General features: G+C 28.8%; 7 protein-coding genes across 11 annotated transcripts; 5 read left to right on the top strand and 2 right to left on the bottom strand.

Moving 5' to 3' along the window:
- Nucleotides 1-148: 148 nt before the first annotated feature.
- LOC102674919 (putative uncharacterized protein DDB_G0286901) lies at nucleotides 149-9,431 on the top strand. Of its 5 annotated transcripts, none has more exons than XM_031511569.1 (6): nucleotides 149-244; nucleotides 4,153-4,298; nucleotides 4,371-4,461; nucleotides 4,549-4,652; nucleotides 4,739-5,160; nucleotides 5,242-9,431. In XM_031511569.1, the coding sequence occupies exons 1-6, from the start codon at nucleotides 174-176 to the stop codon at nucleotides 7,570-7,572; spliced, it is 3,165 nt and encodes a 1,054-aa protein (XP_031367429.1). In that variant the 5' UTR covers nucleotides 149-173; the 3' UTR covers nucleotides 7,573-9,431. The 5 variants fall into 5 exon arrangements, with proteins under 5 accessions (XP_031367429.1, XP_006617949.1, XP_006617951.1 ...); XM_006617886.2 differs by lacking the exon at nucleotides 149-244 and adding an exon at nucleotides 389-1,142; XM_006617888.2 differs by lacking the exon at nucleotides 149-244 and adding an exon at nucleotides 795-1,236.
- A 957-nt stretch (nucleotides 9,432-10,388) lies between these two features.
- On the top strand, nucleotides 10,389-12,379 carry LOC102675511 (cyclin-L1). The gene is made up of 4 exons (XM_006617892.2): nucleotides 10,389-10,761; nucleotides 10,856-11,040; nucleotides 11,118-11,702; nucleotides 11,783-12,379. Exons 1-4 carry the CDS (start codon nucleotides 10,531-10,533, stop codon nucleotides 12,027-12,029), a joined length of 1,248 nt encoding a protein of 415 aa, XP_006617955.1. The 5' UTR covers nucleotides 10,389-10,530; the 3' UTR covers nucleotides 12,030-12,379.
- LOC102675650 (leucine-rich repeat-containing protein 51-like) lies at nucleotides 12,013-13,264 on the bottom strand. The gene is made up of 2 exons (XM_006617893.2): nucleotides 12,966-13,264; nucleotides 12,013-12,856 (listed from the first exon to the last, which is right to left on the bottom strand). Exons 1-2 carry the CDS (start codon nucleotides 13,081-13,083, stop codon nucleotides 12,375-12,377), a joined length of 600 nt encoding a protein of 199 aa, XP_006617956.1. The 5' UTR covers nucleotides 13,084-13,264; the 3' UTR covers nucleotides 12,013-12,374.
- A 199-nt stretch (nucleotides 13,265-13,463) lies between these two features.
- LOC102675774 (borealin) lies at nucleotides 13,464-15,010 on the top strand. The gene is made up of 2 exons (XM_006617894.2): nucleotides 13,464-13,682; nucleotides 13,792-15,010. Exon 2 carries the CDS (start codon nucleotides 13,810-13,812, stop codon nucleotides 14,671-14,673), a length of 864 nt encoding a protein of 287 aa, XP_006617957.1. The 5' UTR covers nucleotides 13,464-13,682; nucleotides 13,792-13,809; the 3' UTR covers nucleotides 14,674-15,010.
- Nucleotides 15,011-15,865: 855 nt separating this feature from the next.
- Nucleotides 15,866-20,057, top strand: LOC102675914 (Hermansky-Pudlak syndrome 3 protein). The gene is made up of 3 exons (XM_006617895.2): nucleotides 15,866-19,260; nucleotides 19,621-19,735; nucleotides 19,809-20,057. Exons 1-3 carry the CDS (start codon nucleotides 16,036-16,038, stop codon nucleotides 19,988-19,990), a joined length of 3,522 nt encoding a protein of 1,173 aa, XP_006617958.1. The 5' UTR covers nucleotides 15,866-16,035; the 3' UTR covers nucleotides 19,991-20,057.
- A 1,274-nt stretch (nucleotides 20,058-21,331) lies between these two features.
- On the bottom strand, nucleotides 21,332-24,602 carry LOC102676056 (peroxisomal targeting signal 1 receptor). Its single transcript, XM_006617896.2, has 8 exons — nucleotides 24,247-24,602; nucleotides 23,543-23,914; nucleotides 23,016-23,460; nucleotides 22,395-22,932; nucleotides 22,154-22,322; nucleotides 21,920-22,077; nucleotides 21,690-21,857; nucleotides 21,332-21,602 (listed from the first exon to the last, which is right to left on the bottom strand). The coding sequence occupies exons 2-8, from the start codon at nucleotides 23,888-23,890 to the stop codon at nucleotides 21,563-21,565; spliced, it is 1,866 nt and encodes a 621-aa protein (XP_006617959.1). The 5' UTR covers nucleotides 23,891-23,914; nucleotides 24,247-24,602; the 3' UTR covers nucleotides 21,332-21,562.
- Nucleotides 24,603-24,880: 278 nt separating this feature from the next.
- Nucleotides 24,881-26,887, top strand: LOC102676288 (G patch domain-containing protein 4). The gene is made up of 2 exons (XM_006617898.2): nucleotides 24,881-25,184; nucleotides 25,410-26,887. Exons 1-2 carry the CDS (start codon nucleotides 25,136-25,138, stop codon nucleotides 26,870-26,872), a joined length of 1,512 nt encoding a protein of 503 aa, XP_006617961.1. The 5' UTR covers nucleotides 24,881-25,135; the 3' UTR covers nucleotides 26,873-26,887.
- Nucleotides 26,888-27,196: the final 309 nt, after the last annotated feature.

Below are 27,196 nucleotides of genomic sequence, written 5' to 3'. Positions count from 1 at the left end.
AGGTATCGGCGCACGAATAGAGGGGAGCTCGTAACCCGGCTGGTAACGCGGCGTGATCCTCGATGGGGTGAAGGGGGAGTAGTCGCTCGTTCGTGTGTTCCGTGTAGTACACTAGTGTCGGTACGTACCACTCGGCAGAGAGAGGAGGGGTGGCCAGAAGCGCGCATAGAGGAATGGAGAGAAAAACGACTCGTACAGGCAGCGAGGCAGGCAGGCAGGCGAGCAGGCAAGGCAGACAACTCGGGTAAGCCAGGCTGGCAGCCAGGCAGACTAGGCAGGCTAGTCAAGCGAACAGTCGAGTAAAGATACGGTGCTCGAAGGGGCAAGAAAGAGTCGGAACTAGAGAGAGAGACAAAGAGAGAGAACGCGAAGGGAGAGAAGAGAGAGAAGAGAAGAGAACAGAAGAGAAGGGAAGAGAAGAGAAGAGAAGCGAAGAGAGGAGTAAAACGAAACGACAGGCGTAGCGAGGAGTGTGTAAAGCCTGGAGGACAGGAGAGAAAGACTATGGAGGGGGTGAACATGGAGCGCAAAAGGGGCGCGCGGCAAAGGGATGCAGGGACTGCCAGAGGGAGGGGAAAGAGGGGAAAGGGCATATCCCACTCGGGGTTTCAGTTTAGTTTGGCGTGAGTCGCCGTACTGTTCGGTATTTCGTGTGTTGCTACGATCGTTTTATGGCCGATGTCGTTCATTTCCGTGGTTTAGTTCCATAAAACGCCGCACAGTATTCCGTGGCGCCATTGTACGGACTCATCGTATTCCTGTCTAACCGTGTATTCGTCGTCGTCGTCGTCGTCGTCGTCATCGTTGTCACGATAATTGTCGTTGTTGTGATTTTTGAGCTCGTATTAAATTTTCTTTTTAACGAGTCTGGCCAGGCCGTAACGTAATTTCAGAGCTTAGTGCACAGTCGGCGGTAAGGTGAAAGTAAATCCCGTCGGCTTTACTCGAATGCCAGGGAAGCTGGTTGTACGTCACGAAATCGCGTATACATCGAGCACGCGACGTCACTGTTGTCTGGACAGCCCTCATCTCGATTTCGCAAGAGGGAGGACTTCGAGTTTGAACCCGAACCCGAATACTGTAGCGACCTCGCATTTCCTCTACAATATCATTGGAGCACGAACGATACGGCATCGCTTTGTGTACGTACGCGGCCAGTATGCTCTACTACCATAGAGGATAGCGTTAGCCACTCTCGTATGCGTGTAGCCGCACGTACGGTTCGCATGCTCGCACGTAAGTACACGCACGCACACTCTATCACCCAATATAGCGCTTTCCAGCGAATACACTTGTGTACATGTAAACCTACTCGCCGGTTGAATGCTGAGAAACAACAGCGAGAAACAGGGAGGGGAAGAGGGCAAGAAAGAGCAAGGGAGAAGAAAGAAAAAGGGAGAGTAAGACGGAGAGAGCGGTTTCCTCCATCTTTTTCTCCCTCCCTTCTTCTTTTCTGTCCCGCTCTCACTCTCTCTCCCTCTTTCTCTCGTTACTACCCGTTTGCCCCTCTCCTCGGTCTATCCTCTTGCTCATATTCCCTCTTTCTCCAACTTACACGCGTCGTCTTATTCTCGTACGCGGCACTCGTGTATTTATGCGTTTTCTCATATTCGCGCTGCCTCCTCTTTCGTCCTCGACGAAATCGCTCGGTATGCGTTCGCGATACGCGCGACGATGGAATAAACATCGACTGGGAACACGGCCGGTTTCTCACAGAGAGCATGAGTATCGGTCGTTCAGTTTTTCTGCGAGGATAATCGCTTTTTAGAACGCGAAATTTAACAATTATTGTCCGAAATCGAAGGTAGCACATCGAAAGCTTTCCACTGAAAAAAAAACTCGTTTTGCCGCTTTCGTCGCGGAATGTTCGCGCTCGCGATCGCGCAAACCCCTCCGTTGTCTACGATATGCAAGGAAACGTGTCTCTACTGATTAATCAGCTGGCCGTCTCAACAACCAGATCGCTGTGAAACATGGAATACGAAAGCAACGGAACAAACAATAGGCGGGAAATTCCTTTCGATGGATGAGATCAAGTTCGAAGGCCTATCGTCGGCGCTTTATTCGGCGATTTCAGCTTATTAATTAAAAATTTCTTATCGTCGCTTAACAATTATATCGAAGAAACTATGCTGACAAATCGTTGAAAAGAATGCGATTACCTAATCATTTTCGATTTTACCGCGTCTGGAAATAAATTTTACAAAGAGAAACGAATGTTCGCGAACCTCGAACATTTGGAGAGGAAAGAATACTTTTTTCCTGGACAACGGTCGTAAGACAAGCTGGACGATTGAATGCCTTTCTTTTGCGATTTTTGTAGACCGTCGCTAGGTTACTTCGAATCGTGGTCTTCCGTCCAGTAGGGTCGACGTCTCCCTACTCTCTTTTCTCGGGGTACAAGCGTATAGAAGCGATGGTCGAGGGATCAGAAAGCAGCTGGGGGTCTAATCTGTAACGCGCGATAAGACGACTAAAGTTTCGCGAAAGAAAATGAGACGTTCAAAAATGAGGGCATGTTCGTGTAAACTCCATTGAAAGAACGTTCTCTTAACAAAGCTTTCTCGTTATTATATTCTTTCTAACTTGCTGATGCAATTGATAAAATTTATATGAAGAAAAGTAACAAAAATTACTTGATTTTTTAAAATAAATCTTTTTGAAACAGCACTTGATGATAACTAATCTAATATTAGTATAACTATTTGAATATTATGAGAATTTGCACGATTTCACGATTGATTCGAAGTGATCTCTCTTTCTATCGCTTGTCACAATTTCGTTTGAGAATTTTGCTTCTTCTTACGACCAGCTCGATATAAATAGACGAAGTACTAGAATTGCAGAACGTGTGGTGTGTACCTAAAGTTAGCCGATTCGATATGTAAATAATTCTAGTTAATTTCCATCGCGATAATTGAACTCGATGCTCACCTAGATCTTCTTTCCCTAACAAATGCATCATCGTCATTCGAGATTCGAAGAATATCTTCTCAATATCTTCTCGTTTCGAAGATTATTCTTATCTACTCTTAGTTGTGTACAGGCCTTTACTTTGACGCGTCCCTGCATTCGCGACATGTGCTGCACTCGGAGGAAAGTGTCCAAGCAAACGGACGCAAACGATCGAATGAGAACTTACGAGCAGAATCTCGAAGATATAGCAACGAGCGAGATAAAGCGGGAGAAACCTCGTAACAGAAATTCGAGCAAGAATCTCCTTTAGTTTCCGTTAGTGTCTGTTGATAGCACGAAACAACGTTAACGTATGTAGATTCGTAGCAAATGACGTTAGAAATTGAATGTAATTTTCCATCCATATTCACTTTTCCATATTTCGATGTACCGTATCGTTGTCGATATCTCGTTCGTACACGTGCTCTCAGATCAATCGAAACACTTAGAATTCATAGAACGATCTCGAAACGAGTAGAGTTAATTCTTGGCAGCGATAACGGCACCGTTTACTGACTTATCGTTGGCTCTCTGCAAAATTCCGCGATATTCGATCAATATGGGCAGATATTTGGCGGGTACATGGATGCATACGCGTTTCGTTCGCAGACTAAGGGCTGCCATCCACGATTTCACCATGTTAGGCGAGTGGAAAAACGGAAAGGACAATTTCAGGCAGGGAGAATACGAGGATAAAACGCACCCGTATACCTACGGGTGGTTGAAATCGGATGGAGGGGGGCCCGAGAACGAGGCAACGGGATTCTAGCTACCTGAGAAACCTTCGGGAAAGTGGGCTAAACACCATGACTCGGCCTAACCGTTTCCTATGTCATGCGATTTATCTGCGAAACTTGCGAATTATCGTCGCGTATCTCGTTATCGTCGCGCATGGATGAGACAGCTGCTTTTCATAAAAGTACCACATATGATAAATAATCAAACGCATTTAGAATTCTAATCTGTTTGTTTTGTCGATCAAAGCACGGAAAGGGATACGCGAGATGCATTTCGATAATGAAAACACTATACCTATATTTCTTTACGCTTCATACGACGACTTTTATTTTACTCATCTTATTATCTCTCTTAATGCTTTAACAAGAAACAAAAATTTTCATCGATACTAAGATTGATTTTTTTGACGTTACAGCTTTCCATTGGAGATATTACATGGAATCGTGTTTATCGTTACAGACATTATCACCGACAATTAAGAATAAGAAAAATGTCGGGAATAGGTAAAAGGACTTACCTCCGAGAGGTAAATCCCTATCTTATTTGTCCTTTATGCAGAGGATATCTTATAGATGCAACCACTGTTGTCGAATGTTTGCATTCGTGTAAGTAAATTAAATCAAATTTGAATTATATTCCGCGGAACAGAAATGATATATTGCTTTTTTGCCGTTCAGTTTGCAGAAGCTGTATTCTCAAGCATCTCAACACAGAAGCTCATTGTCCTTCTTGTAAACATGTTCTCAACAAAGCCAAACCGAATATCAAGTAAGTTTCGCTAGATCTAGAAGTTTACAAGATCTAGAAATTTTAAGTTCTTCGAAATGGGAAATTATTTAAAAAACTTATTTTCAGAGCTGATAAGGCATTGCAAGATATCGTATACAAATTGGTTCCAGGATTATATCACAAAGAGATGCGAAAGAGAAGAGAGTTTTACAAAAAACATCCGGAGCATGGTAAAACTATTCAAAATTATTATCTATCTTTTAATTTGATTGTATTTTTCATAACAATTATTTTGACGCATAAATTTTATATATAGCGGATTTAGCGACTCCAGAACAACGTGGAGAAGATGTTAGTGGAAGATTAATTTTCGCTCCAGAAGATGCTGTTAGTTTAAGCTTGGAATATTTACCGCCCGGAGCCGATCCTATGAGCATTTTACTTAGCACCAACGATGATACCAACAATTCTAACGCATCTAATAATCAAAATAATAACAGTAACAATGGTAGTAATAATGGTTATAGCAATAATGCTAACAATCATAGCACAAATACAACGAGTAGACGATACCTTCAATGTCCAGCACTGGTAACTATTGCGCATTTAAAAAAATTCTTAGCTTCGAAATACAATGTCGATATGACAAGGTACACGATCGAAATTTGTCATCGACGTGCTCCACTTCCGGAACATTGGACCCTAATGGATGTCGCTTATATTTACGCATGGAAAAGGGTAAAGCATTGTCTATTCTTCTTATGAAATGTTTTAAATGTATTTCTTTTATCATTTGATGTTTAAAAATTCTATTTTTAGAATGCACCAATGCGATTTTTTTACCGAGTTGCATTAGAAGAGCAAAGATTAGAGGCACCTCCTCACGACAGGCCTTCTACACCAGGTTTGGGCGCCAGTTTTCCTCCAGTCGACACCACTATTGCTGTACAGAACAACATTAATTCGGAAGATCCTGAGAATGATATAGAATCCAAATCGGAAACAAAATCTATAAAGGATACCGATGAAAAAACCACGTTGGACAATCAAAATGAAATTTCGAATGAAAAATCGCGTTCTGCAAGTGAACAAATATCTACAAACGAAACTATTGATAACCATAAAATAACTATTAAAGAAGATCAACTTATAAGTAGTGTAGTAACTTCGACAACCACGACATCAACGATAGTTTCCATAGCATCGACGAATATTACGTCAACAACGACAGCTACCAACACAGTTGTTTCATCGGCAACGACAACTACTAATACAAATAATGTCTCATCCACATCGAATAGTGAAAATAAACAAATTAAAACACCTATAAAAATACTCAAGAACTCAGATGGAAGATATGAAGTTTTGAGAAGTCCGCCAGGAAGTTGGAATTCGAAAGAACAAAGCATTACAAATATTGAAACAAAATCTTCAAATCCAGAATTTAGTGTTGTAAGTATAGGAAACGGACAGAATTCAAATGGAGTGAAGATTACTTTAAAACAATGTTCACCAAACAATACAAGTCCAAACAAGCCGAAAGTTATCAGTAATGTATTATTACATTGTGGCCAAGTAGACAAAGATAGTTCTGAGGCGTTACTTATTCAACAGTTACAAAGGAACAGAGAGAAACGTCAAATAGAAAAGCAAGAAGAACAAAGAAGAAGAGTAACTTTTATGGAACGATTGACTCCTGAGAAAACTATTAGTACTACCAACAATACTAATGGCAATACTTTAAAAAGTATACAGAAAAAACCAGGAGAACAGCAAGAAAAAAAACAATTCCTTCAAAGTTTTCAGCTGACAGCTAGAGAGACAGGATCCGAAATAAAATTAGAATCTTCCTCTAACGAATTAAATATGAAAGATGAGATTAATGATACACAAAACAAAGATAACGTCACTCCGAAAAAAGAAGATGATAACGCAACAGAAACTTCAAATAATATAAATAATTCAAAGAATAAAAGTAATAATGAAAATATTAGTGTAAATGCAAGTGGAAATATTTCGAATGTAAGTAAACCAATGAGTGGAATTAGTAACAATGCGCGAATGAACACGAATAAACAATGCAATGATATAGATACTTGCACGTTTGCTTACTCAAAAAGTACAAATCCAAGTATGAACATCAGCATTAATAATAATCCCGCAAAAGTGGATGTATATACTTTTTCTAATGATCCACCTATAGTTCCCGCGGGAGCAGTGAAAAGAAAATGTCCACCAGGTTTACCAATCTTTGATATCAGAAGAAAGAAACAACAGATTCAAACTCATATCTCAAAAAAGCAAACTCATGTACATCCGTCTCCTGTTATGCAAAATAATACGAAATCACCTCGAAAATTAACAACGGAACATGTTATTTCAGCAAAAAGACCGGGAAATATAATTGCAGAAGCTGGACCTAGTCGAACACTCACGACATCAAGTTCAAAACCTTCCTCAAGTCCAATACTTTCGAATGATACAAGAAATATATTAGATGGTTGTGGATTAAACATTCCTGCAAGTCTTAGTATAACTCTAACAGCACCAAAATCACCTGGAAATAGCGGTGGATCTATTGAACCAAATGATTCCAAAGATAATCGAAAGAATACTCTGGGAAAAGTAAGTCCAAGCATTACTTTAAATGATAGATCTGTCGATCCACGAGTACTAAAGGCATTAAAAGCAGGACAAATAAGGATGCCTGCACCCTTAAAACCAAGGCAAACCAAGCAACCAGAACGTGATCAGCAACGACAAGCACTTCCTACTAAACGGAAAAGGGATCAAGAATCAAGAGATATTCTAGATCTGAGCGGAGGAAAGAAAATGGATATACATCCATTAAGAATACCACAGCCAGTGACAAAACTCAAGACAAAATCAACAATTAAAGACATACCAAACATTTCAGATCAGGGACAAATTGTAACACTTGGTGGTCATAAATATTATCGTGCACCTCCAGGTTCTTTGACTCCAGCACCACATCGTGTGAATGATTGTCCAATTCCAACGCCATTGTCACGAGAACGATCACCAGTAATGTGGCGACCTGCCGAATCGTCAGCCATACGTATGCCGCTGATGCTTCGTGCCGATCTTCTTCGAATTCGATCCGCCGATGTCGGTGTACCATCACGCTGACGTCAACCAAGTTCATTAAATACATTCTGGTTTCATAAATCAAATTTCATTAATCGGCTATCGGGAGTGTAAAATGCTCACTTTCGTCATTGTGATTACAATTTTGCTGTTATGTTGCAAATTTAAATAATAAGACAATATGAGCTCTATGTGATTCTCTTATGTGAAAATCAATTTGAAGAAAAATGTTAAATTTTAACGTATCTTTTGTAAAACTATATACATTTATTCTGTTTTAAAACTATAAAAGATTTGATCGAAATTTACAGCGCGGAATTAAGTATCAGAAAATCAGGTTAAGTTATAAAATCAAAAAGATGAAAATATTACATTTGTGTTTTCCTTCATATCTAAAAATATGCAACTGCATATAAATAATGAAATGTATTTCAAGTTTTATTTAATAAGTGATCTTGAACGTAGAGAAATTCCATTATTTGAAAATGAACATGAAGCATCTCATTTTGACTACAAGTCGATATATTACCGACATGTTGCATTGAACAGGCATAAAAAATTATTGTTTATTGCTATAATTGATATGTGTTGATCGATATGCAGTGCGAACTTTTTTCTTTTTAAATGATTGATATATAAACTTATAACTGAAAGTGTTTGAAGTGTTTATGTGAGATTTTAAAGGAACGTCTTTATGTGCTTGAAATTTGCTAGATAGCGAAGTGCATTAGTCTTTTTAATGACATAACTTAGAAATATAAAATAATAAATATTGCTTTTTAGCAATATCAATAACTGGCACTTTTTTAAATAACTTTATCTTTGCATTGAGATCAGATCACACCATGTCTGACTAAAATTCAGACTATCGGATTTTTTATGTCCAAATATAAACATAAAATGCGCAGTGCTTTCTACTGCAATTTGCACTGCCACGACAATCATAAAACAACCGGTAGTTTGTTCTCTTCCAATTGACCTATTTGATGGTCGAGTCCCATTGCATTAATTCATACCAGCAAATCGTAGAATTTACATTTTCTAATTCGAGACAAGACGAGACAAATGAAAATTTTGTGGCAACAATTGTTGATAATGTGGCAATTTGTCGAACTAATTTGACAAAAATTAGTACAAAGCATCATTACAAATTATCGATTCGACAAGTTACTATGTTACCGACAATCATTAACGCAATAATATGCTTTAAGATCTTTTAGAAAAATGCAATATATATGCATCGCACAATACAGGGAATAATACAGCGCGAATGCTGGAAATTTTATTTTTTCAAACTTTTTAAGACCACTCGACTTCAAGAACTTTCATGTATGTATAGTTGCTTTATGGATATAACAAGATTTTTATCGAGATATAAATCTTTTCTGTACGAATGAATACATTAATATAATACGATTTTTAATAATTAATAAACAAAAATTTTGTAAAATACGATTAATATGATTTGTATAATAATTTTATTTTTAATCATAAAAATTGTTCCTACTTCGGTCCGTACTAATTTTACGAAGCAGAACATTTATCAAAATACCTCGCATTAAAATGCGCTTTTAAATTTCAATAATTCAATCTGCATAACGAATTATGTAAACGCAAGGTTATATTAGTACAACGAAGATCAGGTACTCGATATGAAATCTGTTTTTCCATTCACTTACAGTTGTAAAATTTGTATGTAATAAGAAAAATAGGGACCGAAATTAAAAAAAGAACTCGAACAAAAAATATAATTATGTGTATAACATATAAATGATATCTATCCTATTGTTATTTCTTTATTTACTTTGCGTTATGTTTCATTATAAGTTACTATTTTGTATACGTTGTATAAATAATTGTTATGTTATGCGATTGTATTATATTATATATATTTCTTGATATATGTGTGTATATATTTATAATTGCACTAATATGTCATCCTTACAAAATTGCGTGCAAAATCCTATTATTTTGTAAGTTCGAAAAAATTCAATTTTAATTAATTGAAAATTCGTGTGAATTTGACACTATTAAAGTTTTAAAATGCAATTGTATGCATGTTGATTTTTAAACAACAAAAAATTACATGTAATAACAAAAAGATATATCATTATATAATTAAACAAAATATCGTTATAGTTTTTTCCTATTATCCTATGTTGAAGGCTAAAAAATTTTACAATTTGAAATATTCGAGTATCTTATAATAGCATAATTTGTCGATTAGAAAAATAAAATTTTTAAAATAATATTAAAAAATATAAAAAAACTCACCAGTCTGCTATGTTTTTGCTTCTAAATTAAACCGAATTATGTTGATAAATTAAATATTCTGTAAAAAAATATGAACAAACAATATTCAAAAATCTATTTATATAATTATAATTAAATTTTTAACGATTTAAACGATTATTATATTATATATTTACCTATGTTTTGCTAAATTTATTGATCAAAAATATTCTTGAAAGATAATATGAAAAGAATATGATATTTTAATTTTATTTCAATATTCTTTTTTATTTTTTAACACTATATTTTAACACTGCACTTGATATTTCAAACTTTTCGAAGCAATTATGATTCGCGCCCAATTGTGTTCCACAAACTATTAATTAGTTACCGGAAATGCTCAAAAATTATACAAACGAACAATTATTTTTTAATGTTTAAATATATATATATAAGATATTTTATACAAATTTATTATATTGAAAATAATTTAAAGGAAATCTTTTTAATATAAATATTTACTCTTCTTTATTTTATTGAAATAATGACAAAAATCGAATAAAACAATTGATTGTCAAAAATAGACAGTAGCGCCATACGGAAGAAACGAGTTCTATGCGAACTATACTTTTATATATATATAAGTACTAATGTTTAAAGTTATACTTCGAGAAGGTATGGTTCATTCGAGGAAATGAAAGGTTAACCTCTTTTTTTACAAGTGATTGAACAAAAAGTTTTTACTGTGTTTAAACAGTGAAACTTATAATGAGTAATACAAAAGAAAATTCTACTGCTCCGGCAAAAAATACAATCACAGGCAATACGAAACCTTATGGAAAAATCGTATTAACACTTCAGAATTGTCTTTTACCTGAAGAAAAACTCAACTCGACGCCGTCACATTTAGATGGATTGGATGCAGAAACGGAAACTGATCTAAGAATATTAGGATGTGAACTAATTCAGACAGCTGGTATTTTATTGAAATTACCACAGGTTTGTGATTTTTTCACAAGTAAACAAAATGTTTGTAAACGTTATAACCTCTATAACCTCTGAATTAATTTTACTTCCATTATTATTTCTTTAGGTTGCAATGGCCACAGGACAAGTTATATTTCAACGATTTTATTATAGTAAATCGTTAGTTAGACATAATATGGAAACAACTGCAATGGGCTGTATCTGTTTAGCTAGTAAAATTGAAGAAGCACCTAGACGTATTAGAGATGTTATTAATGTGTTTAATCATATTAAACAAGTTTCTAGCCAAAAGTAAATACAATGTTTTATTTTTAATATTATAGAATTATATATGTATATATAATATTTATTATCAAATTTTTTTTTAGGCCAATACAACCAGTAATACTTGATCAAAATTATGTAGCTTTAAAGAATCAGGTAATTAAATCTGAAAGAAGAGTCCTAAAAGAATTAGGTTTTTGTGTTCATGTAAAACATCCTCATAAAATAATTGTTATGTATTTGCAAGTATTGGGCTATGAAAAAAATCATGCTTTGATGCAACAATGTTGGAATTATATGAATGATTCTTTAAGATCCGATGTATTCTTAAGATATCAACCAGAAACTGTTGCTTGTGCATGTGTATATTTGGGAGCACGACAACTTCAATTACCTTTACCTACTTCACCTGCTTGGTTTTCTCTTTTCAAAGTTAATGAATCTGCAATTAGAGATGTTTGTCGTCGTATATTACGACTTTATTTTCGACCTCGTGTTAAACCAGAACAATTAGAAAAACGTGTAGAGGAACTTCGTCGACAATATCAGGAAGCAAGAACCAAAGCAAGAAGTGGAGATGTCGATAGCCACACACCTAGCCCACCACTGCCCAAACATCATAATGCTTGGGGTGGATTCATTAGTCGTAGTGGTACTCATGCTGCACCCGAAAGAACAAAGTCACCTAGGTATATTATAAGAGAAAAAAAGAAATAATAAAATATAATTTTTAATATAAATATCTAAAATCATTTTTATTACTATATAGGCGTTCAAAATCACCAAGTACTTCACCATCTAGAGGTGAAGGAACAAAGCATTCCAAGAGAAAAAAACATAGTAGAAGCAGATCTCGCAGTCATAGTCATGGACGATCTCGAAAACCGAAAAAGGCGCAACGAAGGCGATCTGGCAGTCACAAATCATCTCGTAGTCGTTATAGATCACGTAGTCGATCTCGAGATAGAGATGTAGAAAAATCAAGTAAACATCGCAGTAAACACAGACGACATTGAATTATTTAATGTACAAAAAATCATTATACATATAGATATCGCAAAAAAGAAAGAAATTATTGCGAACACATGGGCTGTCACATTCAATTTGTAATATAATATGGGGCCTTTTTTATCTCTGTTAATTAATATACATTTAAATAGAACAAATAATTTCTACTGTATGGTACATATCTTGAGTTAATTTAACAATGATATAACAGTAGATTTGAAATAAATTATTTCTAAGAATGTTGAGTCAAAGTACCTCGAGATAAATGGTACATTCTTGAAAAAATATTACAAGTAATGATACTTAAAAGAAAGCGTGTATTTAATACAAAACTTGAAAATAAAATTTTATATTCATGTATTACCGTATATTACTTTATAAAATCCAGCTGGTGCTGCCTTTTTCCTCTCAGTAGATAATACTGCTGAAAAGTCTAATGCTGTTAATTGTGGTAAAGTATGAACAACATATCCTCTATAATATGGAAGATTTTCAATGGGATTTCCATGTAATGTTAAAGATCTAAGAGTTTGTAACTTTTTCAATTTAACAATATCATTAATATTCGAAATATTGTTTCCATGCAAATAAAATATTTTTATATTCGGAAATTTTATAATATCATCTCCAATTTCTTTTATCTTATTAAAAGAAAGATCGATCCAACTAAGATGCTCTGGATCATCGAGAACTTTTTGTGCAAGACTTTCAAATCCGTCCATTGAAGTCAATAAATTATTGCTTAACCATAAAGAACATGTTACGAAACGATCTGCAGATGTTCGCAATGGAATTTTACCCGTTCGTACTGACTGTGGACGTTTATTTGCCAATTCTCTTGTAATAAAATAAATATTTTTATTAATGTTATCTTTAAATTTAGAAAATAATGTATAATTTTAACAATATTTTTTTAATTAGAAATTTTATATAATGTAACATACCATTCATTGTGGTTGCTCTTTTAAATGATAAATCCAATGGGGCTGCTATTAACATTTCTTGTTGTTCAGTTCGTTTATAATCAGAATATGGTTTTTCGTAACGAATAATACTCTCCATTTTAATATTTGAAAGATAAAGATTTGTCAAATCTTGAAGAAATTACTTCAATGTTAATATTGAGAATACATATAAAAAGTTTACTTAAAATTAATTGTCAATTCTAAATATTATAATTAAAATTTTTATTTTTCATTTAAAATTCCTATTTCCATAATTTTTCTAAATATGGACAGAATATAGACAGAATAATATAGATAGTCACTTATCCAATAATTATTGTTATATATAATAAAAATAATTTTAATTATATCATTTTATGAATATATTTCAGTATAGAATAATATAATTTTAGTAAAATATATTTCATACTTCATATTATAGTTCAATAATTGTAAGAATGAAATAAAAAAGATAATATAAAAAATTGTAATGTCTAATCTAAAATTTTGTAATGTCACATAATTTAAATTAAATTGATTACATTAATTTAAATATATTTTTGAACACTTAAATTTAATGCAGAATAATGACACTAGGTTGCTCTTTTTATAAGGTACACATATTTTTCCATTATTTTATCTTTCTATATTTCTTTATAATCATTGATCGAATTATAAACTATTAACGGCGGTAAACGAAATCGAAAACATTCCAATGTAAGTCGACTAAATAAAAAATTGTGATAATTACATCCACAAATTTTATTTAAACGACAATAAAGAGACGTGATAAAAAGCAAAAAAAAAAATTTAATTATATTTTTAGATTCTACGGCTACTAAAAATGCCGCGTACAAAACATGTTCAGAAACCAAAACAACAAGAAGAATTTTTAGAAGAAAGTGACTTATTAATTAAAGATTTTGAGCGACAAGCACATTTACGAATTTCGAAAATGGAAGCAGAATCAAAAATGGCAATAAAAAGTATTGAAACTTTCGTTGACGTTACTTTATCTCGACTTCCGGCTGAGATACGGCAAATGACACTTAGTGAAGTACTTAATTACGATAATGAAAATGAAAAAGAAAATTGTAATGAAATTTCGTCATCCGTTGATGATCGTTCGCTACGAGTACCTCCGATGACAGTAAAAGGAAAAAAAACTGGAAAAAGAATTACTAGCGCGTCCGATGATGGATATGTAACCGAGGGAATAACAACAACACGTACATCAAGAGCTACTAAAGTCGAATCTGCTATTAGTAGAAGGACACGTAGTAGTTCAAGGAATAGTAAAATGAAGCTTAGTGAAATAAATCAAGAAACTATAAAAAAAACAACAAAAGATAAACATATCAAATCTATGAAAGTTGATAAATTTAAAACCCCTGCTACTTTGAAACCAGGAAATAAAGAATTTGATCTTGTAACTCCAAAAATAAAACCTAATACACCATTAAATGTATTAAGACGTCCAAGACAAGGGGAAATGGTTCTTAGTATGCAAGGTAGTCCTTTATTAGTTTCTGCAATTATTCAAGAAGATATTGCTAACATTAATGTACCCTTGCGTGATGGGAATGTTATGTCCTTATTACCTAATGATGGATTACGTATGTCACATATTCCTGCATTAGATTCAGAAACTTTGAAACAACTAGAAACTTTAAAAAGTCATATTGAGAAGGTTATCTCAACAAAATAATTATAATTATAATAAGAAACTAAAATTTTGTAGGATGTATTTCACATTTTACTATTATATATGTTGTGCCAATGAAATCAATTTAGAATCATAATATTTCCTGAACATTGTCATAATTTTATTACAAATAATACATAATTGAATTATAATTGAATTATATGTTCATTTAATATATATTTTTACAATATTTTATATCTTATGACAATAACATTTTTGTAGCATATTAATATAAGATTATGAAATAAGAGAATTAACATTTTAAAATTTTTGTACAATATAATTAAGATCAATATAATTGCATGTATAATTTTTGACATAATAAAGATTATAAAATGAATTATATATAATTTTAATATTTAATTTGTTATAGAATTATAAGTGATATATAAGTGATATATATGATTATTAATAGATTATTAATATGTATTGGATATTCTAATTATATTATTTATTTTTATATTTCATTAATTATTTCTTGAAGTATTTCTTTGTTTTGGAATTTTTTATTTCATAATTATTTTAAATATTATTTAAAATATTATGTATTGTATTAACGGAGAAAAATTAGTAGGGCGCGTAAGTAGCACGACTAGATATGTTCTAACCATTAATGTACATGCGCGTATTAAAAGATCTGTCAAACGAACGAACTGTATTTGCATTCTTCTATTTTGTGATATTCATAGTGTTTTTAGATTATGTAAAATCATGTATAAAATATGATAGTGTTCGTTAACTTTATAAATAACTAATTAAAGTGATTTTCTTATATTTCAACATAATTAATCATTTTTAATATTATTTGCTATAAAATAAAGATGTTAAATTTATAAAAGATGAATTTATAAAAGAATGTCAAAACATGCATCATTGAATGCATTAATATTTATATTTGTGTAATCTAAGTAAATACTAAATAACAAAAAAATAATATTTGATTTATATTCTCTTATTTGCTTAATTTTATATCTCATTATACTAAAAAATACGAAAAAAATTGCGAAAAAAATAACGAATTTATCGTTTTATATATTTTACAAATAATTTTTATGTTGATAATTTAAAAATGCAAGCTAATCTTCAAAAAATACATTATAATATAAACTTCTAAATATAATTTAATTTCACAATGTAATAATATAAAAAAATATAATATTTATATCAAATTTAAATTTAAAATAATATCAAATTATTAATAAATTAAAATTAATAAATAAATTATTAAGATTTATGTTCAATTTACTTGTATAAGTAAATATATAAGTAAATGAATGTAAAAGATACTTTTAGCTAAATATCCATAATTTTCTTTTAAAAACATAAATTTGATATGTTTAAAGAATATTTAATACAAAAATCAATATGGTTCGTGTAATCACAGTACATAATTTTTTGGGGCAAAACATCACTCAAATTGAAGAACCAACTGCAAGCTGTATAGCAAATGCATCTGGACGTGAAATGCTTCTCTTAGCATTATCAACTCATTGCATTGAAGTTTGGGATTTGATGATGTCTGATATTAAATTACATACTGTTTTTCCAACAGTTGATATGATTAATCAAATGATACATTGTACCAAAGAAGATTATGTTGTAACATTGGAATCAAAATTATCTAGAGATGCAAGTATTAATAATCATACAGGGAAAACAATTAATAATTTTGTTAGAATTTATGTTAATTGGGCTATGGTAAAAGATCAAAGTCAACCTATGCGTGCTAGAATAGCAGGACGTGTTACACCAAGTTTGAATCGACCATTGAATAGTTTAGAAATGATAGAATTACCTTTAAGCATACAGCCTACATTAATTGCTTGCTGTCAAAGTACTGGTAATCTTCTTGTAGCTTCAGGAAATAGTGCTATTCTGCATGAATTCAAAATTGAAACACAGCAAGTATCAAAGATGAAGTTTATAGATTTTGAAGCAAGACCATGGTCTTTAGGATTTTCATTTTCTCCTACACATATGGAAATTATTGAAGATTTCATATTAATTATGGATAAGACAAATTTATGTGTTTTCCGATTGACTAATTCAATGTATGAGGATATTGATCAATTGAGTTCTTTAACTTCCACAAATTCCTCATCTATTGATAAAACATCTATATCCACAGATTCCTCTCTTGCAGAAAATAGCAATAATATGAATAATCAAGATGATAACATAATATTGCAAGGAGCAAATTCAAAATGTAAGAGTTCTAATCAAGATCCTTATTTCATTTTATCAGAAAACAATGATTCTAGTGGAATAAGCACAAAATTTAAAAGTAAGAGACACAAAAGTTCTAAAATAAGTATATGGAACAAACTAGAGACAGGAGATTTTAGAAAAATAAAATCTAATAATAATGATAATATTATAAATTTGGATCACTTAATATATAATGAAAAAGATGAATTACAAAGATTAATTGATCAAGAAATTATTGATGGAAATTCACAACCTTTGACTATTAATTTGCCATCTATAAGTTTAGAAAGAGCAGGACCTGGACATACTTTAAGTCCTTTTATATTAAACCCATCAGATATAAGAATTATAATTAAAACAAATTCTCCTGATTTAGGATGGTCAGAAAATTATACAATAAAAAATTTGTTATCTCTTAAAATAATAGCAGCTAATAATAAACTTGATGGAAGTTCTGAAGTATTCAATTGCTCTTTACTAAAACCATTATACATGAGAAAAGAGTGTAATAATTCTTATTTGAAAAAATCAATTCTTAGATCAGATAAATATACATATTTGCAAGGTGTTAGTTGCTTTTTAAGCACTTTGCAAGAAGGATATCTTTATCACTTTTCTGCTACTAGTTCAAATCCTACAGATGTAACTTGTTTAACTACTTATCCATTTACTGCACCTGTTAATCAAGTAGCATTGGAACATACTGCTTTGCATGCATTGACCGAAGCTGGTCTTGAATCTTACACATTACGTTTATCTCATCATATTGCAAGAACATCAAATAATTTAGAAAATTTAAGAGTAACATGTCCTAATGTCTCTGAGCCAGTCTGTCTAATCGGATTAAGACCATTTTTAGGAATACAAAAACTATTACATAGCAAAAATTATTTAATTCTCTTAGCCAAAGCTGAAAATTCTTGGACTTTATATTCTTTAATTTTACCTAAATTGGAAAATTTATATTATGATATCTTAAATGCAGCAAGAAATCATAAATCTTCCAGTCCTAGTACATATCGACATTTGTTAGGGGAGGCTCATGCTTTGATACGTTTAGCTAAAGATGCTGTGTACAATTGTTTAGATATTAATGATTTTGACGATATCGCTAATAAAAATGGATTGAAATTAAAAAATTTATATAATCAATCTTGCGCGTTGCTTGGAGACTATTATATTCGTTCTGAATATGAATCGGATTGGGATTTTTGTATACCTTATTACAAAATGTCAGGATTAAAACCCTCAGAAGTATTATCTAGAAAATCAAGTCAAGATGCTCCGGGACTCGTTACTTTTTTAACAGATATTCTTCTTACAATGAAAAGTGGTTCAGAAGCTGATGCGTTGTTTCAAGGATTTAATATTGTAGAAATGATATGTAAATTAAAAAAATCGGATTTACTGAAATTGATTTTCAGTAGTCCTATATTGCGAGAATATACCACCGAAAAATTAATCCATCTTTTATTATTATACGAAACAGATGAGTTAGTTAAATTAGCTTTAGCACTCTTATATATACAAGCTGAAAAACAGGAACAAGCAGAAAAAATAATTGAGCCAGTTTCGGCATTATATATCAAACGAATAGTTTTAGAACATTGGGATCTTTTGTTTGATATGACAGCTATGAAAAAAAGAAGTCCAATGATTCCGACGTTTTCGGATTTTGCTGGAATGTTAATGCGACAAAAAAATTTAACTTTTGCCGAAATTTTAATACAATTAATAGAAGACGATGGAATTTTATCTCTTCATCAAATTATACAAGTATTTTTAGAATATTTGCCGTCAAGAGTAGGACGGGATGGACATAATGCAGCAATGACATTACAAATTTTTCTTGAAAAATATCTTCATAATTACTTCAGTACAAAATTGATTATAGACTCATCTGTTATAAATAAAAATCAAATACGCACAGATTTTGCTCTTGTTGAAGCATTTAAGTTATTAGTACGATCATACTTAGGCAAATTAACTCAAACTAAAGTATACAAAATAGAAAATAGAGAAAATATGCAAGAAAATTATGATAACTTCATATTTGTCAAATTTAGACCTCATTATCTAAACGGGATGCCACCATATGCGAAAGATTATCAAAAAGTTTTGAATATGTGCGATTTACAAGATTTAGTTGATATCGATAAGACTGATTCTGAAAAAACTATACCAACAGAATTGTTTAAATTACAATCTGTATTATCTTGCGATTTTATACCAAATGAATGTTTATATGAAGTTAAACAATTTCTTGAAACACAAGAAATTCATGGCAGTTTATCTTTAAAAACGTTATGTATTCAAAATACGGAAGAAACAACAACACTTCTAATGGAAAATTGTCCTCAAGCAGTTGTACAATATGCGAAGGTAAATAAATATAAATATATTTTTCATATGTATATTATTCGTTTGTAATATGATATGCAATATATAATATTTCAAAATTTGCAATCTTTTATTATTGATATAGAACGAATTATTTTTAGTATTTATATCTTTTACTTGTAGAATTTTATAAACATATATATATATATATTTTTAAATTTAAAATTTTAATATAATAATATTTTTCTGAGAATTGAAAATATTGAATATTGCATTCCTTAAAATTTTGTTATACTATTGTTCCAGCAAATGAATGATACAATGTACTTACTTTACTGTTTTTACGATATTTTTTTATTCTTTTTACAATAGAATTTCACAAGATTGTGTTTCAATTTTTAGGATACGTATACTAAAGATTCTGAATGGAAGTATTTAATTGAACTAACACAAAATAAAATTTCTACAACAAACACTCGACAAGAATTGCAATGTTTATATACGCAAATTATGAAAGGTAAACATTTTTGATATATTTATATTAAAGTATACTTTATATTAGTTGTATTATAATAGACTCCTCATTTTAGCAATTTTAAATTATCTACCACATACATTATCTTTAAAAAGTCTACATCGTGTTCTTCCAAAAGATGATATAATAACATTTCAAAAATGCAATGAAATGTGTAATCAAATTATGCACGCCGAACATGTTAAATCGTTAATAATGGAAACTGGGCAACAACTTTTATCGACATTAAAATTATGAGCGATAATTTTAACTGATCAATTTCGACGACGATAGGTCCAATTTAATTTATTTATAAAAAAAAAAATTGAAAAATTTAAATGCAACAAGAAATTATGTTGTATAAAAATTATATATAGAGAAAATAGATTTGAAATGAATTGTACTTAATCGAATTTGAAAACAATAGTTTTTCATGTGATAACTTTCATGGATTATAAATTTTTGCTTAAAATTACCTGACTTTTAGAAATAATTTTAATAATTTTTTATTTTTGATCACTTTTTGATTATTAATGATTCACTTTTTTACTTACATATGTATTTTTTCATTCATTATATTATAATTTTACAAATCATTATTAGATATATAATTTATTTTATAATATATTTTTATTATTTATATAATATTTTTGAAATTATATATTTTTCTTAATCCAATTAATTAAAATATTCGATTTTTATTACAATTTTAATTATGCAAGATTTTTCATGGATAAAGTTGTATTAACAAATTATCAAAAACTAAAAACAAATATTATAGATAAAACTAATTCACTATTATTAATTGTTGAAATGTTCTATATAGATATATTATATTATATCTGGACGTATGTTATCTTTCCCTTAGCTAATGAAATAGTTGAATCATAATTATGAAAAGTTTATACAAAATCAAGCATATAGATATTAAAATTTTACAGTGTTATATATAATATTTAATATGATAGATTGCTTTATATATTGAAGTAAGAAATTTTGTAGTAGTGATCATTGTATTTTTGACTACTGTTTGAATATTTATAAGAATTTGTTAAAAATTGTTTATATTTTAACCGCTAAGGGCGGGGTGGCATGTGTTTAAGAAATTAAATATTAAGATACTTTTTATTATATTTGTTGATCCTATAATGTATTTTCATCACTTTTTAAATGTTACAAAATATGTAACTTTGATGTGCCTTTAGGACTAATTTCTCTTTGTTATATATATGTAAATCTAATGTAATTATGTTAGAAGTGATCTATGATATTTATAAATTATAATAGAAAAATAATATATAACTTTAACTCATAACAGACTTTTTATTTAATTGTTCTTAAATTATTGTAATTGTATTTTTATAAATATTTATTTATTTAAGAAGAAAGAAAGAAATAATTTGATCTTTAGAATTATTATTAATTAGAATTATTTAATATTTTTCTTGAGGATTCAATTATTTTTAATTTTTATTTATTAATTGTATAATAATTTTATCATATTAATATATATGATTTAATAATATATAATATCTCTTTTAATTTATATAAAATAAAATAGTAAAAACTTATTTACCTATTAAAAAAGATATGACAAAATAATGTTTTGATATTTATTAAATAAGATTTTTCAAAACAATTTTTTTAATATGTTTAAGTCAATCCCATATCATAACAAAGAAATTATATAATAGCATTAATAATAATCTTAATTTTTGTTTATATATACATTTTTGAACTACGAAAAATATTTTTAATCATTTTATTTTATATCTTAAATACTAAGTTAAAAAGGATTTATACTTTTTAACAAACGAGTTCAACAAATTTTTATACAATTTCAAATTCCTTATTTAACCTTGTTAGATCTCTGAAACAATCAAAAATACTATTTATATAACAAAATTTAGTAATTTTTATTAAAAAATTTTATTAAAAAATATATATTAAGTTTTACCTGTTTTCTATAGCTTCATTTAAATGATATTTGTGCATTAATGAAATAACAAGTCTTAATGTTGACCAAATAATATTCGACATTGTTTTCGGTGGAAAATTTTCGCCTTGAATTCCACGACCGGCAGCTTGTTGGTTTAAAGCAATTATAAGATGTTCGCCTGCTTCTCTATAGAGAAATAAATAATTTCAAAATATATAATTTCATAATATAAACAAAATTTTACTTACTTAAATGCACCAAGATTAATGCAAGAAATTCCGAGATTGTAACGAGCTCTAATGAATCCAGGTGATAATTTTAAAGCATGATGATATGCAGTTACAGCTTCTTCTGATTTTTGACCATTAGCTAAAGTTGCACCTAATCTATTCCATAATCTAGAATCCTTTCAAAAATATATTATACTTTTGATAATATATTTAATTATTAATTTCTATAAGAAAAAGTGATTTAATACATACATGAGGACGCACTTGCAACGCCGCTTGAAAACAATCGCTAGCTTTATCATATTCATTAGATAAATTAAAAAGTACTCCTAATCCACATTGTACATCTGCATCTATTTCATTCCATGGATTCATTCGTGCTGCTTGAATATAAAGATTTTTTACTTCTTCATGAACATCTCTAGAAAAAATAAATAGAATATTAAAATTAATAAAATATTTTATTACATGCATTATTAAATTTATTACTTACTCAAACAAAATAGATGATATATTGGATTTTATGTGTTGTTCATTATTAATCTTTTGTATTGAAAGATGTTTGTATTTTTCATTTTTTAATAACCATTCTTTAAGAGTCATACATGCTTGATTTTGATAAGATTCATTTGTATATGAAACTGCAAGTGCCATAAGAGCAGAACCATTTGAAGGATCCAAATTTAAACAACGTTTTAAAGCAGAAATAGCTAATGGATCTTGTTCATTTTCAGCTAGGGTTTTACCAAGAAGTAGCCAAGCTTCTGAATTATTTTCATCTTGTTGTACTGCTGCTTCAAAGCAAAGTATGGCACTTGGTAAATCTCCAGCTTCCAATCTTTTTTTACCTTCTTTTAATGCATTAGATAAATTTTTCATAGGATTTTCTTCATGAAATTCATATTCTTTAAATGGATCATAAAACTTATCATATTCTGAAAGCCAAGGATGCTTGGAAGATAATTCTTCAGATGAAATTTTATCCCATTCATTTTGAAGTTTCAAAAATGTAGATTCATAATTTTCTATCACTAAAATTTATTTTTTATAAAAATGATTATTAATATGATTAGGAATTGATAGATATCAAATTAATATTAAAATATTTACAAACCTGTAGAGACATTTTCTTTTTGAAATTCATTTATCCAATTACCAGCAACAGCTAATTCTTCTTCTACTTTATTTATCATTTCATTTTCTTGATTGACAGAAGAAATTGTATCTTCAGATTTTTGATTATCTTTTTTATATTGTTCAATCCATTTTTTACTTGTATCATGAAAATTTGGCAGTGAATCTTGATTGTTTTCAATAGGGATTTCTCCTTCTTGTTTCATAAATTTCATAAATTTTGAATATTCAAAATTGGGATTATCATTGTTTTCTATTATTTCTATTGGATTTTCTATATTTATATTGCTTTGTATAGCATCTATACTATGTTCTATATATTCTTCAGCCCATTTTGGTCCTAATCCAAATTCATGTTTTTGATTATTTAAAATATTTGAATTATTTTCTTCTTCAGGATGCCAAATATCATCAGCATGGTGTTCCTATATTAAATGAAAATAATAAAAATTTGATTTTAAAAAAAAACTGCTAATATACAAATTATACTAATAAAATAAGAATTACATTAAAATGACGTCCTGATTCAAGATATTGATTTGCCCAAGCTGTATCTAAACTGGTTAATTCTTGAGCAACTCCAGGTGCTGCTATAGGTGGATGAATATTTTGATCAATTTCACGCATTTCTTGTAATAAATTATCCATTCTAAATGTTTGAGGACATGAAGGATTTTCTTCTAAAAATTGTTTAACTAACTGATCTGAATCTGAAGCTTGAAAAGGTTCCACATGTTCAAAAGGATGATGTATTCCTTCGTCTTTGAATCCATGATCACGTACAAAATGTGATGTCAAATGAATTAAAGAGCTAGGTCCTCCACAGTCACCTTCTACCAATTCACGTAATGCCATTGTTTTTTTAAAATCAATATGTATCTAAAATAATATATAATAATGTTAAAAAATGTGAATAATAATAATAATATACAAATTATATTTATAAAGATAAAAATTTACAATATAACGGAAAAAAATTATCGTAGTTTAATTAATTTAACTGATTAATGTAAAATATTCATTTTAATTTTATTTTTCTTATATATAAATATTAAATGTTAAAAATAAATAAATATATAATTAAAATGTTTATATAAAAATTTTATTTTACGTAAATTACAATATTTTATTTCAATGATATTGGATAAAAAAAAAAACATTAAATTTCGTAAAATATGACAAATATTCATGAAAGTATAAAATTCACAAACCTTGTCTTTTTCTTAATATATTTGAATATTCTGATTACACTGTTAATATTAAATGTATTTCATCAAGTGCACAGTTTAAAACTGTTTATTTCCTTGCCATCGAATAATATCAGTACTTTGCTTCGAATAAATTTCGCTGTATAATGGTGGGACACGCAAAATTATCATAGCGAATATAAAAAATTTAATGTTAAGACAAAATACATAGTATAAAACTATTTTTTATTGTTGGCTAATGAACGTCAAATCATAGATAAGTAGCTAAATTTTCTGAAGGCTTGAACATCCTTTTTATAATAACTATAACGTATGTATGTATATATACACATTAATAATATATATTTTTGATATACTTTATTTTAGTATTAAATAAAAACTTTGTACATTAAATATATATATGTATATATATGTATATAATATTATATAATTGATTACATTTTTTAAAAATAGTAATCATTTCATATTTAATGTATTTATATATTTACAGCTTTTTCATTGACAAAATATATATAATATATATATATATATATATATATATAGAACATAAAAAGATTTTTTTAAGATAGACAAAAAAATTTCAAATTAATAGTAAATAGTTTATTTTAAGATAATAAGATGAAATATATTAAAAAAGACAATTTTAAATATTAAAATTGGACAAAATTCTTATGAATTATATGCTAATGCACTATTGTATTATAACGCCATCATACGAGTATTACGAAAATTTCAATGTGTATAATGTATAAAAAATAATATAGTTTTTATTACTAGTAATGTTATATACTTATAGTTAACGAAAACGTGTATCGTTCATAAATTGTGATGTATTTATAGATTGCTAAATTAAATTTTTTTTATATACAATTATAATAACAAAAGTTTAAATATGAATGATTTTGCAAAGTCTCAGCTTATGAAGTATGGGTGGAAGGAAGGTATGATTTTAGAAATAATATCGTTATATAATAAAATTATTTATAACTTGATTTATTTATATTACATTCTTAGAATATATTATATTTTAATATTTATTATTAAATTAATGTATTTAAATAAATTTATGCAATCTAAAAAATATATATATATATTTATATAATTAAATTAAAACAATCTTATAGAATATATTAAAAAATCTTATATTTTACATTTTATTGATATAGGTAAAGGTTTAGGGAAACATGAAAATGGCATTACAGAAGCATTGAAACCAAAATTAAAATTTAATACAACAGGAATAGGACACAAAAATGAAGATAATAATAATTGGTGGGAGAATGCTTTTAATAAAGCAGCTAATAGTATCACAGTTCAATCACAAACACATGGAGTTTCTATATTTGTTCCAAAAGAAAATACAACCGATAATTTTCTTAAAGAAGATATTAATAAAAAAGAATTTAAATATGAAAATTTTCTTAAAACTTCTACATTATTTAATGGCAATTTAATAATAGAAGATAATTCTAATATATGTGAAAAACAAAATATTGAAGAAAATATTAATCATGCTTCTTTAACAGATGAAGAATTATTTAAAATATGTAATGGTAGAACTGCCCATAAAGGAGCTAGACATGGATTAACATTAAATGGAAAATTGAAAAGAATAGCTCAACAAGATAAATATTTATTAAACTCAAATTCATATATGAATATTTCAACAAAATTACAAAGCAGTAATAATATGTTTCAAAATAATGAATATGAAAAGATTAATGATGAAAATATAATATTACCAATAACATCCGAAACTATATTAGTTCCTAAAAAATGTAAAACTACTGAAAGAAAGAATAGAAGACGTATAAATGATTTGAGTCATCAATTAAATATTTTATGTAATGTAAGTGATAGTGATGAAAAAAATATACATGGTATAATAAAAGATGAATCAAAAGAGGAAAAAAAAGAAAAAAGTAGAAAAAGAAAAAGAAAAAAAGAAAAAAAAATTTTAATGTCTTATGATGTTAAAGATAATGAATCTGAAGAAATAGATAATTGTCAAAAATATTCATCAATTTTTGTGGAACAAAGCTCAAGAGATGAAATAAATAAAAAAAATGTTCAAAAACAAATAAATAATCATAAAAAAAAAAAGAAAAAAGATAAGAAATTAAAGAAAAAAAATCAAGATATTCAATGTAAGAATATTATTAATACATGGGAAGATGATGAATTGAATGGTTCTCAAGCAAAAAAATTTAAAAGATCACATAAAATTGATTCAGATTTGCAGTTAATTAAAAATGAAGATATCAAATCTTTAGAGTGTAAATTTCAAACAGAACTTTCTTGTAATGAAATACCTTTAAAACATGAAATAAATTCATCAATGAATATTGATAACTTTTCAGATTTTTCAGATACATATTTTAGAAAAAAAGTGAAACATTTAAATATTAGAATAGCAAAAAAGAAACAAGCAAAATTACGTAGAAAAGTAAAAATTAAATTAGATAAGTTAACAGAAAGTTTAAGAGCTGTTCATTTTAATACTGAAGAATCAACTGAAAAAAATATTAAAAATAAAAATCAAATAATTCCAGACAAAATAATGGATAATAATATTATAATGGATAAAACTGAGCCTTTGAAAAAGAAAAAAAAAAAAAAAGAAAAATGAAAAAAGTAACATTATTAACAATAAAAAAATTTCTAAAAAATTATTGCAATTAAATATTTATAAAATCATTTATAATAACATAGTTGTATATAAATATTTATATAGAATATAATTAGCTTGTAATAGATATAAAATATCTACTGTGTATTTATTTTTTAAATATATGAATAATATTTTTGTAAATATGTTGTTATTAATTAAAATTTTATGAAATATTATTTACAACATTTACTAATGATTTATTTTTTTTTTACAAAGAAGAAAAATTTAAGAAAAAAAAAGAAAAAATATTTTTTCATTAATAATTTTCTTTTATTATACAAT

This window comes from Apis dorsata, unplaced genomic scaffold (genome assembly GCF_000469605.1).
Source record: "Apis dorsata unplaced genomic scaffold, Apis dorsata 1.3 scaffold_331, whole genome shotgun sequence".
In the NCBI taxonomy this organism is placed as follows: Eukaryota; Metazoa; Arthropoda; class Insecta; order Hymenoptera; family Apidae; genus Apis; species Apis dorsata.
The sequence above is the reverse complement of the archived record's forward strand: the minus strand, read 5'-3'. Positions and strand labels throughout refer to the sequence as shown.